Source organism: Quercus lobata, chromosome 9, assembly GCF_001633185.2.
Source record: "Quercus lobata isolate SW786 chromosome 9, ValleyOak3.0 Primary Assembly, whole genome shotgun sequence".
In the NCBI taxonomy this organism is placed as follows: domain Eukaryota; kingdom Viridiplantae; phylum Streptophyta; class Magnoliopsida; order Fagales; family Fagaceae; genus Quercus; species Quercus lobata.
The window spans coordinates 5849097-5866510 of NC_044912.1; the positions used below are offsets into that span (position 1 = coordinate 5849097).

At 35.1% G+C, this 17414-nt stretch overlaps 1 protein-coding gene across 1 annotated transcript; it reads left to right on the forward strand.

Moving 5' to 3' along the window:
• The first annotated feature begins 13338 nt into the window (after nucleotides 1–13338).
• On the forward strand, nucleotides 13339–16818 carry LOC115961793 (benzyl alcohol O-benzoyltransferase-like). The gene is made up of 2 exons (XM_031080710.1): nucleotides 13339–13806; nucleotides 15643–16818. The coding sequence occupies exons 1-2, from the start codon at nucleotides 13360–13362 to the stop codon at nucleotides 16573–16575; spliced, it is 1380 nt and encodes a 459-aa protein (XP_030936570.1). The 5' UTR covers nucleotides 13339–13359; the 3' UTR covers nucleotides 16576–16818.
• Nucleotides 16819–17414: the final 596 nt, after the last annotated feature.

Consider the following 17414-nt stretch of genomic DNA (forward strand, 5'->3'; position numbering starts at 1 on the left):
AGGGATAAGTTATATGAACATTTGGTAAGTCATGAGGTTATTTTAAAGTATATTATGCATTAAAAGGTTTTTAATTAGAGATATGACATATAATCATGTTTCAGACAAAGGTATGCTCGTGAGTTCTCGAAGCCTTATGTATATGATTTAAGCATATTGATAATATTACTAATTCCACGAACATGATGTTTAAAGAAAACAATGAAAATGCTTTTATTATGAAATGTTATGCAAACTATAAATGTCAGTATGATATATAAGTATGAAATATTTTCGGGTTATGTCTTCTAATGATTTGAACTCGGCCAATAGAGGTTAAAATATTGGCTGTCCATGGAAAATGTTATTTGATTAGCTATTAAAAGTGGGATTGGCTTTGCTGTACCCACCCTTGTTGGTAACGGCCAACTTGTGGAGGATTCCAACCTATCCTTATGGTTGAAGATATGTATTATGATGTGATCCTGGGAATACTTAGTATTGTGGGGAATGCTGGATGCCTAGCACAGTGATGCTAGAAGCCTCCCAAATAAGTACAGACTTATCAGATATGGACTATCTAATATGTTATGAATAGCTATATTATGTTATTGATCATGAGAGAATGATTTTGCTTAAATGCATTATGAAAAGTTGAAAACTCTCATGAAAAGAAGAAGTTTATGATAAAAAGAAAAGCTATTCTTTAAAGATAAAAGTTTCTGAAGTTCTGTTGTGCTTTAGGCTGTGTTTGGTTCATGTAAAATATTTTCCGGAAAATAAATATTTTCCGAAAATGCTATTTTCGAGAAAGGAAAATGTATTCAAGTTGTTTGGCTGCCTCGGAATTCGTTTTACGAAAAATCAATTCTGGTGTTTAGTTCGTTCAAGCATTTTATGGAAAATGCTTTCCGTTTTACGAAAAATCAAGCTTTGCAACCAAAATAGAAAAAACAAGAGAAGAGAAAATTTGATTAACCAGTCCACTGCATCAAATGGGAAAGTAAGAGTAATCCAATTCAACCCAATTCCACACTCACATTTTCCCACCAACCAAACAGGCCCACAAAAGAAACAAAACCCAAAAAAAAAATTCATCAAATCCGGTCAAATTGAGAGAAGAAGGAAGAGAGAGAGGCGACTGGGTTCGATTTAGAGGCGAGATCGCGCGATGAAGGCGAGATCGAGCGGCGTTGGAGTCGATCTTTGCTTGATCGGCGCTGTGCGATCAGTGCGATGCTGCGATCGACGAGACTGGTGCGATCGGCATGGTGCTGCGATCGACGAGATCGGTGCGATCTGGTACAATCGGCACGGTGCTGTGATCAACGAGACCAGTGGAGTGTGGGTCGTCGGACTGGAGCTCGGTCTGAGGAGTGCGTTGCTGTGAGAGAGCTCAGACCTTGTTGTGTGAGAAGTGGAAATGGTTCGTGGTGTGATTTGGGCTCTGGGTTTGCCGACGAAGTCGAAGGCGTGATCTGGGCTCTCTCTCTCTCTCTCTGCATGTGAGTCCGGAAATGTATGAAGTGAAAATTTTGATTGAAACCAATTTCCGGGTCAAAGCCATTAAAACACACGGTCAACTGAAAATATTTTCTGGAAAATTTATTTTCCATGCACAACCAAACACCCGCATTTACGGAAAAGCATTTCCGGAAGTGATTTGAAGCCAAAACAAACACAGCCTTAAAGATAAAGAATCTGATGAAAATGTTTTAGTGTTCTATAAAGATAAAACTTCTTATGAAAGTACAAATTTATGTTAAAAAATTATCAGATATCTGTTCTTTATGAAATGTTAAGTTTTATGACTATGAAAGTTATAATATTTTACGAGAAGGAGTTTATAAAGAAAAGTTTTCTTATTAGTCAAGATGTTTTTAGTTTAAGACAAAGTTACCAATTATCTGATTTAAGTTAAAATGATTATTTTGTAACGAGAATATATATATATATATATGTGTGTGTGTGTGTGTGTGTGTGTGTGTGTGTGTGTGTATGTATATGATTCTAAACAATCAATATTATATTTGGTGACTTCGTAAGAAATAAAAAAAATATCATAAAGGTTTTGGTAATATTATTCTGATAAGAAAAGGGAGAACAATTATTTTCCTACGAAGAGCATATAAATTATTATTATAAATAGTATAAAATACTATGCATAAAAAGATGTTCTCCTATCTGAACATTTATAAAATGAAATGATTTGATTTACATGCATTCTTATTAAATTCTTATGTATCTTATCTTTACTGAGCTATGTAGCTCACCCCTTCCAATTTTTTAGTCAACAGGTTTTAGTTTGGAGCAAAGGGAGCCTTCGTCGAGTTTTGGAATGAGCTGGTTTTAGTTTAAATGTATAGATCCCAAATTAGTATTTGATGTTTAGCTTTGTAGTATTGTGCATTTTAGGATCTAATGAAAGTTGTGTACCTTAAAGTATTAAAAGATGTATTATGTGAAATTTAGAATTTGAGTAACTTGTGGATTATGTTATTCTTTGAAGTACAATATAGTTGCTTTGAATATCAAGTGAAAAGTTATATCAAGAAGTAAAGAAACAAGAATGAAAAGAAAGAGGAAAAGTTTTGTAAAAGTTTAGTTGGTTCTTGTTACTACCCAGTTTAGGCTTGATATTAACATGCCGTCATGGTTCTTCAGGTTACTACCCAGTTTTGGCTTGATATTAACATGCCGTCATGGTCACAAATTCAGGTATCAGGTTTGGGACGTGACAAAAACTAAAAACACACATTATGCTAAATGATAAAAATGCAAATGCGATGCATGATAATGCTTAACTAAGCTATAGAGGGTACACAAACAAGAAATATCAATTTCTTTATTAACCCTTGAGTACATGTACAAACTAGTACATACTCACACAAAATTAGAATTAGCTTAGCACTTATATAACACATACTATTCAAGTTTCTCCACAATGTTAAGCATGTTCTAAATCAAGAGAGAGATATTATAACTCATGTAATCCTCAAAACAAATAAAACAAGACACAAAATAAAATATTTTTGTCTTTTTGAAAATTTTCAATGTTTTTGGATGTTTGAATCATCAAAATAGCCTAAGAAAATAAAACAACCAAAAACTAAAAGTAAACATGTCCACAAATAATTGAAAGAATTAAATTAGGGACAAGTCAGCAACACTCACCTTAGAGAATTTTTTCTCACCCACATAGCACGACTAAAAGTAAACATGTCCACAAATAATTGAAAGAATTAAATCAGGGATAAGTCAGCAACACTCACCTTAGAGAATTTTTTCTCACCCATATAGCACGAGTCTTCGACTTTGTAGGTGAAAATCCATGAGAAGCAGAGTGTATTTAAGGGATTACACCAATCTTCTGAGAAAGATTGAAATACTGCAAATTCCTTTCACAAGCCTCAAAAAGATCAATTGAAACAATAGTGTCCTTTTTATTCAAATTATCATAATAAAAAATAGTAAGACACTTAAAATTATCCATGATAATAGGGATCAAAGATCAACTCTAGGTATAATAACCTAAATCAAGGGCTAACCTGTTATGATACAACTTGTTAGGTTTTAGATCCCTGTAAACTAGATTGTTTAACCTAATTAATTAACCAAGTGAATACTTAGGTTTATTATTCAGAATTAGGTTAAAAAAATAAAGTCATATCGTGTAAAGCAGCAGAAAATATAAAGAACACAATGATATAATCACCAAGGAAAACCAAACCGGTAAAAAACCTAAAGAGGATTTAACCTAATTATCCTCAAGATAAAAAGCAAATCTAGTAGAAAGAATTGAAGTTTACAATAAGACTTAGACTACTAACATCCTATTGCTACTACACATAGAACTTACTACGATGATCCCATGATAACTCCGAGTCTACGAACTACTTCTTTCCTTGGCCTTTGAAACACATGCACTCACAACTCAAAAATTTATCAACACAAACTCTCCTGTTTATGACTCTAAGACCACCCTTAAAGGTTTAGATCATCAACACCTTTGATAACTAGAGAAGGCAACAACTTCTGCAATACTGGATCTTAAGATTTTTCAAGGAATAACACCTGTAGAAGACATAAGAGAGTTTTTTGAGTACAAAACCCTAGATATAAAAGAGGCACACTCTTCTCTCTCTGAAAAGCCTTATTAAAAACGTGTTTAGGGTTTCCTTTATATACTAGAAGAAGTAGATCTGAAACCCTAATCTTGAACTGCTATTCAGGCTTAATTAAAATTCTGTAGATACGACTCTCAATTGATCTAGCCTTTCTCTTGATCGGTCGAACTAGGCAAATTTTGAATTCTTTTTTCTATAGCTTTTATGTTTCTAAATCTTGACTTGAATCACCTTGAGCATTATCTAATAATATCTATAGACTCTAGGATCTATATCTAGACAAGTTTATATTCACGATTTGCCAATTGTTTTAAATTTTTAGAACCTAACATATATATATATATATATATATATATTCATAACCAAAATTCATATAATTTATTAAAAATTTTAAATTTATAAATCTTTATCTCATTTAATATGTTAATCTCTAGTTAGAGCATTCGCATCTGGGAATTCTATCTTATCCTATTTTACCATCCCAAAAAAATACTTTATCAACTATACCATACCATTTTATAATACTTCCAGTATCCCAACTTTTATTTTCCTATTCTACTCATTAAAATAATATATCTACATAATAAAATATATTTTTTCCTTTTTTGGTTTTTCCTAATTTTTTCCTCCACCTTCCCTCAAACTCTATCACCGCGCTTCCACTACCTAGTCACCACCACCGTGCCTCCACCATGCCCACCATGCCACCACTGCCCACCAAAATCCCACCAAAACAAAAACCAATATTAAAAAAAAAAAAAAAAAAAAAAAAACGCAAAACCCAGAAGAACCAAAGTCCAACCATGCGGAATCCAAAATCCAACCAAAGTCCAACCAATCGGATTTACCCCATCAGAAATCCATCAGAATCCACTCCCATCTCCACCATGCACGGCCTCACCATGACCTCGCCGTGACCCACGCCGATCTCCACCAAACCCATCACCAATCTAAGCAACCCAGAAACCCAGCAACGTCGAACCCAAACACTAGCGATCTCCAATGACCAACAAAACCCAATAACATCGGACTTGAGACAACCGTGATCCACAGCCCACTTCAGCCATACTCACCTCTTCCTTTAAGCACCAGTCACAGCCAAAAAAAAAAAAAAAACCATTGCTCCACTAGCGTGGAGGCCCAACCACCGGCATAAAGAGAGAGAGTGAGAGTTGAGAGCAATTCACAGAGAGAGAGAGAGAGAAGAAATGTGAGAAAAGGGAGAGAGTTGAAAAGTCTGAAAAGAGAGAGAGAGAATAAATCAAATTAAAAAAAACATATCCAATAGTCTACAGTGCCATTCTACATGTAGAATAGCACTGTAGCAAGATTGTAAAAAAATTTACAATTCTGAGTATTTGCAATTTCGAATGTGGGAGATTTTTTTAAAAAAATGCTAAATAAACTTTACATATAGCATTTAGCATTCTGGATGCGAATGCTCTTAAAATTTCAAATGGATAATATTAATAATAATAAGGAATTTATGTTCCTACTTTTTTAATAATAATAATAATATCACAATTAGTAAAGTTTGACATATAAGTACAAAAACTTTTTTCACTTATTAAAAGTTAAAATGCCGTTTGAAGCTTCTTTGCATCATCAAAAAAAATAAAAAAATAAAATTTAAATTCTCAAAATTTATAACAATTCACGTGGGTGTGTCAGAAGGGCACACTGCCACAAGTTACAGAAAGCAAACCTCCTCTACAAAAAGTAAACCTCCATAAAAATCACTGCACAACCACAACCCCGCCGTGCCCATCAAAACCAGTGAAGAAGAAAAAAAAAGAAAGCAGAAAAATCACAGCCCAAAACACAAACCTAGCCCGAAATAAAAACCGAAACCTATGCCCGAAACAAAAACCCAGCCCGAAACACAAATCTGAAACACAAGCAAGCCCGAAATACAAAGCCGAAACACAAGCACAACCCGAAACACAAAGCCAAAACACAAGCACAGCCTGAAACACAAAATCGAAACGCCGAAAATAGAGAAGAAAGGTCGAAATGGATTAGATCGATGGCCAAACGTGGGTCAGCGGCGACGGGTCTGTGGCGGCTGGGCTCGTGCAGATCTACGATGGGTCTCTGAGGAAGAAAGAAGGGTCTGTGGAGGAAGAAAGAAGAGATGGAGAGGCAGTGAGGATGGGAGCTTGAGAGTGACAGAGAGCACAGTGAGATGAGAATAAAAGAAATGAATCAAGTGGTGTTATTTTAATCCGGGGTGAATAAATTTTTTTTTTTTAGATGTTTGCTACAGTGCACATCTATAGATAGATGTGCACTGTAGCAATTCAGCTAAAATTTATAAGAATGCCTCCACTGCTCCATGGCTATTTTTGGTATTTTGGTGGAGCTAAAATAGCTTTATAGCTATTTAACTCCACTGCTGCAAATGCTCTTAGAAATAAAAACTTAGAGAGGCAAACGGATGGAGGGATGGGTGTGAAGAAGAAGAAGAAGAATGGCTGATCACTTTTGGAACAGTGTTGGCGACGACGGTATTATGGGTTGCATGGTATTTTCTTTTATCATTAATCACTTAATTTCTAGTTTTCTTGTTTTTCTTTCATTGGCTGGTATTCGATTTTTTTCCCAATTTTTCCGGTACAACTCGGTAAACTCTGATACAAAAAGCGGTATGAAATAGCAATGTTTCTGTATTGACCAAGTTGCCGGTACGGTACGGTACGGTATTGATTCCACTGCTCATAACACCATTAAACTCAGTAATGGATTCTCAAAAAACTCGGTAATGAAATTGGTCAGATTTACGTTTAACCCTCACTTCAAAATTGAAAATTCCATTGTAATTGGGGAATGTTAAATTTCTTATTATTATTAGCAACGCGATGTGTTATACCATGTTGTGTATGCTAGAGTGGATATGGAAGGGGAAGCATAGAATAGGAACATCAAGAACACGAGGACACTGAGAACACGAGGGTTACGTGGATACTGAGAACATGAGGGTTACGTGGTTTAGTCTTGTCGGCCTACATCCACGGAGGAACCCCTTAAGGGCTACATCTTTATTGTATAAGAGTGTAGTATAATAACTTCCTGTGTTACAATGAACTCTAACATGAGTATATATAGGCGACTAAACCCTAGACTACTAGTACAAATAGGACTGAACTTGGACCTATTACATTGGGCTAATATATGTCTAATATATATCTCTAACACCCTCCCTCAAACTCTTGGCGGAAACTCGATGAAAGCTTGAGGTTGGATAAGTATGAGAAGATCACTTAGAGATACCATGAAGAATGCTTTTGAAGAAACCACAATGAAGAATGTGCCAATTGACCAATTTCAGAGCTTCAAATGAAGAAACGGAGGTCGAAATTGGAATTTACACGAAAAATTGAGCAAGATAGACCTTGTCAGAAATTTTGACTTTTGGTCAAAGGTCAACGCAAAAGTCAAAGTCAACTGGTCCAGGGTCAAAGTCAACGGATACTGGTCCCGGTCGGTTCCGGGTTTTCTAGTTGGGTCACTGATCGGGCAGCAGAGCCGCTGCGTCGTTCTATGACGTGTCGCTGACATGGACTAGGGCTGATGTGGAGGTGCTTGCATGGCTGCTGACGTGGAGTGATGACGTCATCTGATGACGTCAGATGACATCAGCAGCAATTTTCGGCGCGTGCGAGTTGTCACGCCCCAAACCCGATACCCGGATTTGTGATCATGACCGGCATGCTAATATCAAGTTTAAACCTGATATTAACAAGAACCAACTTAACTTTTACAAAACTTTTCCAAAAGTTTCTCTTTTTCTTTTTAGAATAATTTTCTCGTTTCTTTACTTCTTGATATCATTTTTCACTTGATGGTTAGAGCATCTACACTGTACTCAAAATATAACATAATCCACCAATCATTTAATTTCCACACTTTCACATAATATATCTCTTAATACTTTAAGGTACACAACTTTCTTTAGATCCTAAAATACACAATACTACAAAGCTAAACATCAAATTGCTAATTTAGGATCTATACATATAAAACTAAAACCAGCTCATTCCAAACTCGACTAAGGCTCCCTCTGCTCCAAAATAAAACCTGCTAACTGAAAGAGTGGAAGGGGTGAGCTACACAGCTCAGTAAAGGTAAGATATATGAGAATTCAATAAGGATGCATGTAAATCAAATCATTTCATTCTATGAATATTCGAATAGGAGAACATCTTTTCATGCATAGTGTTTTATACTATTCACAATAATAACTTATATGCTCTTCATAGAAAATAAATGTTCTCATTTTTCTTATCAGGTTAATATTACCAAAACCTTTCGGATTAAACTTCTTTCATTTCCTACAAAGTCGCCATATATATATTCTCATTACAAAATAATTATTTTAACTTAAATCAGATAATCGGCAACTTTGTATTAAACTAGAAACGTCTTGACTAATAAGAAAACTTTTTTTTATAAACTTCTTCTCATAAAATACTATAACTTTCATGATCATAAAACTTAACGTTTCATAAAAACAGATATCTGATAACTTTTAAACATAAACTTGTACTTTCATCAGAAACTTTATCTTTATAGCATAACAGAACTTCAGAAACTTTTATCTTTAATGAACAGCTTTTCTTTTCATCAGAAACTTCTTCTTGCCATGAGAGCTTTCACTTTTCACAATGCATTTAAACAAAATAATTCTCTCATGATTAATAACATAATATAGCTGTTCATAACATATTGGTTAGTCCATGTCTGATAAGCTGTACAAAGAAGGCCTCATCACATTTGGGTGACCCCGTGTGCATGATATTGTCCTCTTTGAGAGGCCTGATGGCACATCTCCTCAAGGTTTTATTCCTCCCCGTCGTCCGTACACATTGGGGAGAAGGCCTTATTCAGATTAGAGTTACGGGCAACCCCATTTCCTCTACTTTAAATGGCCAAACATATAACATTTTTTCCATGGAAAGCCAGTAATTAACCCCTACTAGCCGAGTTCAGATTACCAGAGGACATAACCCGAAAACATTTCATACTTTACATCATACTGAAATTTCTTGTTTTGCATGACATTTCATGATAATAGCATTTCCATTCTTTTCTTTAAACATCATGTTTGCGGAATCAGTAATAGCATCAATATGCTGAAATCATATACATAAGGTTTCGAAAGCCCACGAACATATCTTTGTCAGAATAATGATTACATGCCATATCTCTAATAAAAAACATTTTAATGCATAATATACTTTAAAATAACCTCATGACTTACCAAATGCCCATATAACTTATCCCTTACCTGAAAGCAGAGGAACCGAGAGTCTAAAGTCGAAGGAGCTTAGACCTGGATACTGGTAACACCTAAACCAAATATCAAAGTTTATTACTATCCATAATTCCTTATCATAAACTTACACATTCAACTCAAAACCTATCTCTTAGAATCAAGGAAATCCTAGGAGATTCTGGCCTTTTACCCTTAATTTTTAAAAAAATTGGCAATATGCCCCTGTTTGCAAATTATATAGGAGCGTGCCCCTGTTTCGATACTCGATTATCTTAAAATCGAGTTATGCCCTATCAAACTTTAAAAAAATAAAAAAAAAAATTGCATGGAACTCGAGTTTCAGGAAATCAAGTTCCATGCAAAAAAAAATTTTATAAGTGTGATCGCCCTATATTCAGGGAGTCCTATAGTGGCGTTTCTAAGCCCTATAGTGACGTTTTAAAGCCCTATAGCGGCGTTTTCCTGCAAATTTTTTTTTAAGTGTGATTGGCTCATATTCAGGGTGCCCTATAGTGACGTTTGTAAGCCCTATAGTGACGTTTTAAAGCCCTATAGCGGCATTTTCCTGCAAAAAAATTTTTATAAGTGTAATCACCCTGTTCTAGGAGCCCTATAGTGGCGTTTTTAAGCCCTATAGTGACGTTTTAGGTCCCTATAGCGGCGATTTCCAGCAAATTTTTTTTATAAGTCCCTATACCAGGTTCAAGGGGCCTTATAGTGGCATTTTTAAGCCCTATAGTGACATTTCGGAACTCGAATTCCCTAAAATCGAGTTCCATGCTTTTTTTTTTATTATTATTATTTTTTTATTCGGCATAACTTGATTTTCTACGAATCGAGTATTTCATTGAAACTCGATTTTAAGTTAATCGAGTATCGAAGTAGGGGCATATCCCTATATAGTTTCGAAATAGGGGCATATTGCTAAATTTTTTAAAAATTAAGGGCAAAAGGCTAGAATCTCCGGAAATCCTAATCCCATCTCAAAGAGATTCCCACAAACACAAAATGCATTCATCAGACAACATGATGTACTAAATCATAGAGAAACCAATTCATAAAATTTATATATGATTCTAACATACCAAAGGATGAGAATATTAAATTATAGCTCAAAACATTCACCCTAACTTTGGAATTAAATCCTCAAAGTTAGGAATGTCCCTTACTGTTCACTGTTTTATTCCAGCAGCGTATGCCTCATTTGTAAAATACAAATGGGCTGTTCACGCATATCCAATTGTCATGAAAATTTACAGAACTACTCCCCTGTATGTCCAGTATATACCATAAATATTTCTGAGTCAAATCATAAACCCATGATTTACTAAAAATCACGCAAGACAGAATACTCAAATCTGTCCTGACAGAATTTCATGCAAATTATAAATTAAACCATTATTTTTATATTAATCCAAATTCTGTGAGACCAATTCAATAACAACCACAAGTGTCTTAGGTTTCATAGGAATTATCCCTAGCGTCCAAATTCACTATATACAATTTAATACATAATTTAACATGCATGAACACAGAATCTGTCACAGTGACAGCTTCAGTACATATTCTTACAAAATCATCAACAAATAGCAATAGACCTTAATTTCATTTGGGTATTTTTATACCTATAATAAACATACTAAATTATTTTATTAAACATTCAATAAACCATAATATCATCAAACCTTCAAATCACTAAAACAGAATCATAATTCAGCCCATAAAATCAGGATAGAGGTTAAAGAAGTAGAAATAAACAAATGAAGTTTTGATTAATTACCCCCAACAATTTGAAGCTGAAATTTTAGTGTTAACCCTTTAATTTCTTCTTTAGAGAGGAATATATTGTGTTGGTGAGAAAGGGAGGGCTGCCGTGTAGAAGCAAAGGAAGAAGAGAGAAAGAAGAACAAAGAAAGAGGAAAAGGAGTAGAGAAAGAGGGGCTGGACTTCTGATCTGATGCAGCCAAGAAAATAAGAAAAGTGTGAAGAATTTTGGGGCAGCAAAATCAGATAAGAGAAGTGGAAAATCGGGGTGGATACGTGTATGGCTAGGGAAAGAAATATCCCACCCACTTTCAGCTTTCTTGCATTCATACTTATATATATATATATATATATATATATATTCTTTGCATTCACGCTTATTTTTTTCTTTGCATTCACACTCATTTACAAATAATAATATCACTTTACACACACACACACACACACACACACACACATATATATATATATATATATATCCTTACCTTTATAAAGTTATATCCATCACATTAAAAGTGCATATATGTTCTATAATATCTCATGCATCATACATAGTTAAAACACCAACAACTATATATATATATATATATATATATATCTCATGCATCATGCTTATTTAAAATATCAACTATGTATGTAATAACTTAACCCACTTAATATATTTTTGTACATGCTAAGTATATATTTATAATACAAATAGTCATTTCAATTATTTATAATCTTTAAAATTCTTATTCAATGAAATTATAAAATAATATGTTTATTAAATACTCTTATATTAATTTTTGTAAGTAAGTGGCTTAAAATATTAATAATACTTAACCACTTAAACACATAGTTTAATTATAAAAATTGGGTTGGGGTGTTACACGAGTAGTCTTGGGCGATTGGAGGAGAGTCCTGAAACTAGGGAGGCGCGTGTGAGCTCGGATGGAATCCTAAATCTCGGGTTCTGTAGATCGGTGGACGTGGAGGCCAACATGGCGGCGCGTGTCACTAAAGATGATCTGTGAGTGAGGATTCCGATGTGGCACGTGGGTGATATTCCGGAGCTAACTGCAGCGCGTGGAGGCACGTGACTAGTTTTCAGTTGATCGGATTTCTGGGTTTTCCTCACGGGAGGCCGAGGAGCACGTCTGTGTGGTCGGTTTCGACAGGCGAAGGCTTGATGTGCACAGATCTGAAAAGTTAAGTCACGGTTTGCTTGGTTGGGGATTTTGACACAGCACAGAGCCATGGCAGCTGCGAGATGCTGTGGAGTCTAGATCCTGCAAATAAACGTGTGTGACTTCAAATGGTGGTATGCACGTGAGAATCTTCTTTGCTGTGTAGAGATGTTTGTTTGATGCCAGGAACGAAGTTTGGCTCTGATACCATGTTAAATTTCTTACTATTATTAGCAACGCGATGTGTTATATCATGTTGTGTATACTAGAGTGGATGCAGAAGGGGAAGTATAGAATAGAAACATCGAGAACACGAGGATACTGAGAACACAAGGGTTACGTGGTTCAACCTTGCCGGCCTACATCCACGTAAGAATCTCTTAAGGGCTACATCTTTATTGTATAAGAGTGTAGTACAATAACCTCCTGTGTTACAATGAACTCTAACATTAATATATATAGACAACTAAACCCTAGACTACTAGTACAAGTAGAACTAGGTTTGGGCCTATTACATTGGGCTCATATATGTCTAATATATATCTCTAACAGAGAAAATGAGAGAGACTTTTATTTTTTGGAAAACGAAAGAGAAAATGAAGATATGTTAAGGAATAATCAACATCTGAACTTGGATAAGTCACGTAATCAAAAAGAGACGACATTGAAATTTGGATTAATCAGAGATGGATCATGGAGCGACCAAACTTTAACTTGAATGTAGCAAATTGCCAATTGCAAACAACCGTTGTTAACGGTGTGGAAAATTGGATTTGGATTAGTTGGGTCTTTACTAAATAGTTTGACAAAGTCCGGACTAAATTGTTGACCGTGTCCCATAAAAAAAAAAAAAAAATCAAACTTTCTTAGTTTGTATTCTTCGGAAAAGTATATAATAGCTAGGTACTTCCAGAGCACGTAATTGGTAGCACTACGAGCAAGAAAATCGCAATTCTCTTCATCTCTTGCTATAAATTCTACTTTGATATATCAATCAATACACACAGTACAACATCTAATTCTAAGATCCCCAACTTTCTTAGTTGGCATGGCACCAACACCAACCTCTCTAGTATTCAAAGTACGAAGGTGTAAACCAGAACTGGTTGCTCCTGCTAAGCCCACACCCCACGAATTCAAACAACTTTCTGATATTGATGATCAAGAGGGTCTTCGATTTCAAATCCCACTCATACAATTCTATAAATATGATCCCTTAATGAAAGGTAGAGATCCTGTGAGAGTCATTAGAGAGGCACTTGCAAAAACACTTGTGTTTTACTACCCATTTGCTGGTAGGCTTAGGGAAGGAACTGGCCGAAAGCTTGTAGTAGAATGCACTGGTGAGGGTATCATCTTTATTGAGGCTGATGCTGATGTTACACTTGAACAGTTTGGTGATTCACTTCAACCCCCATTTCCATGTTGGGAGGAGCTCCTCTTTGATGTTCCTGGCTCTGGAGGGATCCTTAATTGCCCATTATTGCTTATTCAGGTACATATACTGCTCATTCTAGTCATATATATCATTGTATGGTCATAATTTACCTTACTTGGATGATTAATTTTGCGTGTTTAGGATCAAATCAACATATAATTTAAAGTTTAAGTAGTGTTTTTTAAAAATAAAAATATTATATATATATATATATATATATATATTTAAGATTTAAAATTTATTTTTCTTATTGTTTGAGAAGAAAGATTACTAATTAAGTTTATGTATTTGAGTTTTACTAACATCTATTTTTAAATTGATAATACGACTCTTCAACTTAAAGCGTAGAACAATAGAATCTAGTTTATTAAAATCAATAATAACTTCAATAAATAATAAAATTACACAATACAGTCAATATATCCAAACAAAGACTTAAACATATAACTCTTTTTTGTTAACTGAGTTACAATGCTCTTAACATACAAAAAGGACTTTAGCATGTAATTCAATAAATTAATACTAACAAAACTAAGATTAATTTTACATATTTTACATAGAGAATTAAATATCATGATTCAACCGTTGAATTATAAAAAAGATTAAATTTATTTTATTTTTATAAAGGAGTTCTATGTAAGGTGAAGAGGGCAAAAATCTAATTTCCAATTTTGAGAGAGAGAGAGAGAGATTGTTTGTTGTACAGCTGAACTAAAATTTTGGGGTCATTCTCTCATAGGGGTCCTTAGGTGATGCCTAATTACCGTAACCTAAGAATCAGCCCCGGTAATGAAACTAATAATATGACTATACAAGAACTTGACCTTAGTCTTCCTATTTTTTTACCTATTCCTAATTTTTATTAAGACCATATTATATATATGAGTTTAAATTACATCTAGTTTAACTCTAAACAATGTTACACTAATAAATAAATTGTTATTGAATTTATATTTTGAAAAAAATCACCGTTGGACTACATGTTTTATATGTTCATAACATGCATGTCAATTTTCATGTCAATCGGATGTTATTTACCATTCGATCCATAAACTCATATTTTATATATTATTTTAAATTACAAAAACTTGAATTTAAACAATTGATTGATCATGACATGGTTATTGATCTTTGATTATCTTGAATTTGTAAGCATAGAGAATATACAAAAATAATGTAATCCAACGGTGGATTTGTCAAAATTCGCATCCAACTAAAAAATATTGAGTAGTGTAACATTACTAAAAGTTACACTATGTATAACCGGAACCTAACGCCATAAAATTCGATAGTTACAATGGGAGGAGGAATTTGAACCTAAATGTCTCCCTTATGAAAAAAACCAAAAAAACAAAACTTTGTTTGATAAAATGAGCTCCACATCCTTCAAATATTTGAACTATTGTAGGAAAAGAAGAAGAAATATTGGTCGTTTGCAAGCGTAGTAGGCTAATAGGAAAGAGAAGAATAGCAAGAAGGTATGTAAGCCATATCACACGAAACTTGGAATTATGAAGCTTCATTGGTTTCAAGCAGAGGTCACCTTGCAAAAAATGACAAAGACAAAGTTCACAAACTCATATATATATATATATATATATATATTACTAATATTAGCCACAACACTTTCAAAATTTTTGATAAAACCAAAACAATCAGAGCAACGACTTGGTCAATTGGTCTCACAACAAAGTCGCTTATGAAACCTTTTCAAGTAATAGATATGATTGATGGATGTCAAACAACATGACAAATGAAAGATAAAAAGTTACCCTTTTATAATTGGTGGCACATGCGTTTAAAGGTTACGTAGTACAATTATAATATATCTCTAGCATCATTCTTTATTAATTACATAAACCAATTATCATGTTGCCCGGTGATGATTGGCAGGTGACACGTCTCAAGTGTGATGGTTTCATCTTCGCCCTTCGCCTCAACCACACGGTGAGTGATGCCCCTGGAGTGGTGCAATTCATGATGGCAGTGGGCGAGATGGCACGTGGTGCAACTGCTCCCTCTCTCTTACCCGTGTGGCAGAGACATCTCCTTCAAGCAAGGGATCCACCTCATGTGACATGCACACACCGAGAGTACGACGAAATGGTTGCGGACACCATTGTTTCAATCCCAGTTATTGACAACATGGCCCACCGTGCCATTTTCTTTGGCCCTACTGAGGTGTCCACACTCAGGAGATTCATGCCAGATCACTTGAAACAATGCTCCACCTTCGAGTTGCTCACCGCATGCATCTGGCGTTGTCGAACCATAGCTCTCCATACAAAACCCCATGAAGTGGTTCGTGTGTTGTGTATTGTCAACGCACGTGATAAATTCAACCCTCCTTTACCCTCTGGTTATTATGGCAACGTTTTTGCGTTCTCTGTGGCACTCACAACTGCAGGGAAGCTTTGTGAGAATCCATTGGGTTACGCTGTGGAATTGGTGAAGAAGGCGAAGGACAACGTAACAGAGGAGTACATGCGATCGGTTTCTGATCTTATGGTGATTAAGGGTCGGCCCCACTTCTATGGGGTGGGGTCGTACGTTGTGTCGAGTGTGGCACGTGCCAGATTTGGAGAGGTGGACTATGGGTGGGGTAAATCGATTTATGGTGGGCCAGCCAAGGGTGAGGTGGGGGCCATCCCTGGAGTGTCAGGCTTTCAAATACCTGGTAAGAACAGTAAAGGAGAGAATGGAATAATGGTGCCAATTTCCCTGCCAGTCCAAGCCATGGAAAGATTCGTAAAGCAGTTGGATTGTTTGTTGAAGGACCAGCAAGTTACTGATAAGAAATCCAAGTTTATTGTCTCTAGCTTGTGAGCCCAATTTACCAAGAGTTGGTAAAGTTTGAATTTTATATTGTAGTAGATTAGTGTTTAAGGAAAAATCTATTGCACACAATGTGTATAAAAGTGCAAAAATACCCTAAAAACATAACTTTAAGTCACGTTTTTAGTGTATTTGGGTAGTGTGTATTTGCACACACTGTGTAATAAGCACCGCCCTAGTTTTTATAGGGAGTACAGAGTAGTTAATTTCAACTTTAAATTCCAATTTTTATTAGTTTTCTGGTATTTGTTAATAAAGGTTAGACCCTTTTAAAGTCTTCAAAACTGGTTTACAAGTGACTGTTGTGACTAGAATGCTAGGGTGTGAGATACCCAGTGCCATGACTGAATGAAGATAGGCAATATGCACGTTCTGAGCTGAGGGTGACTGTGTGAGAAGCTAAAAATGCAATTGACTGAATGAAAATATAGTTAATACGCATGTGTTATATCTTATGCATTACTGCAAATATATTTTACCCAAAAAAAAGGTATCGAACTTTTCATCAAGTTTAAACTGCTTCGTGATAGATACTGGCATGATTGCCATCATATCATGCGATTAGGATATTCTGCACCACCAGATCACAAGGGATAAACCATAAAATTTGGAGAGTGTGTAATCCAAGCTAGAAAGGTTTTACTCATGCGCGCCTCCAAACCTGTGCCTACTGGCAGTATTTGTATGGGAAAAAAAATATGATTGCCTTCATGTAATGATCTGTAACTAAGGTCAACAATTGCAGAAATTGAAGAGGGCTTGTGACAAGAGAACAATATGAGGGTGCTTTAATACAGCAGAACACTATTTTATATATATATACACACACA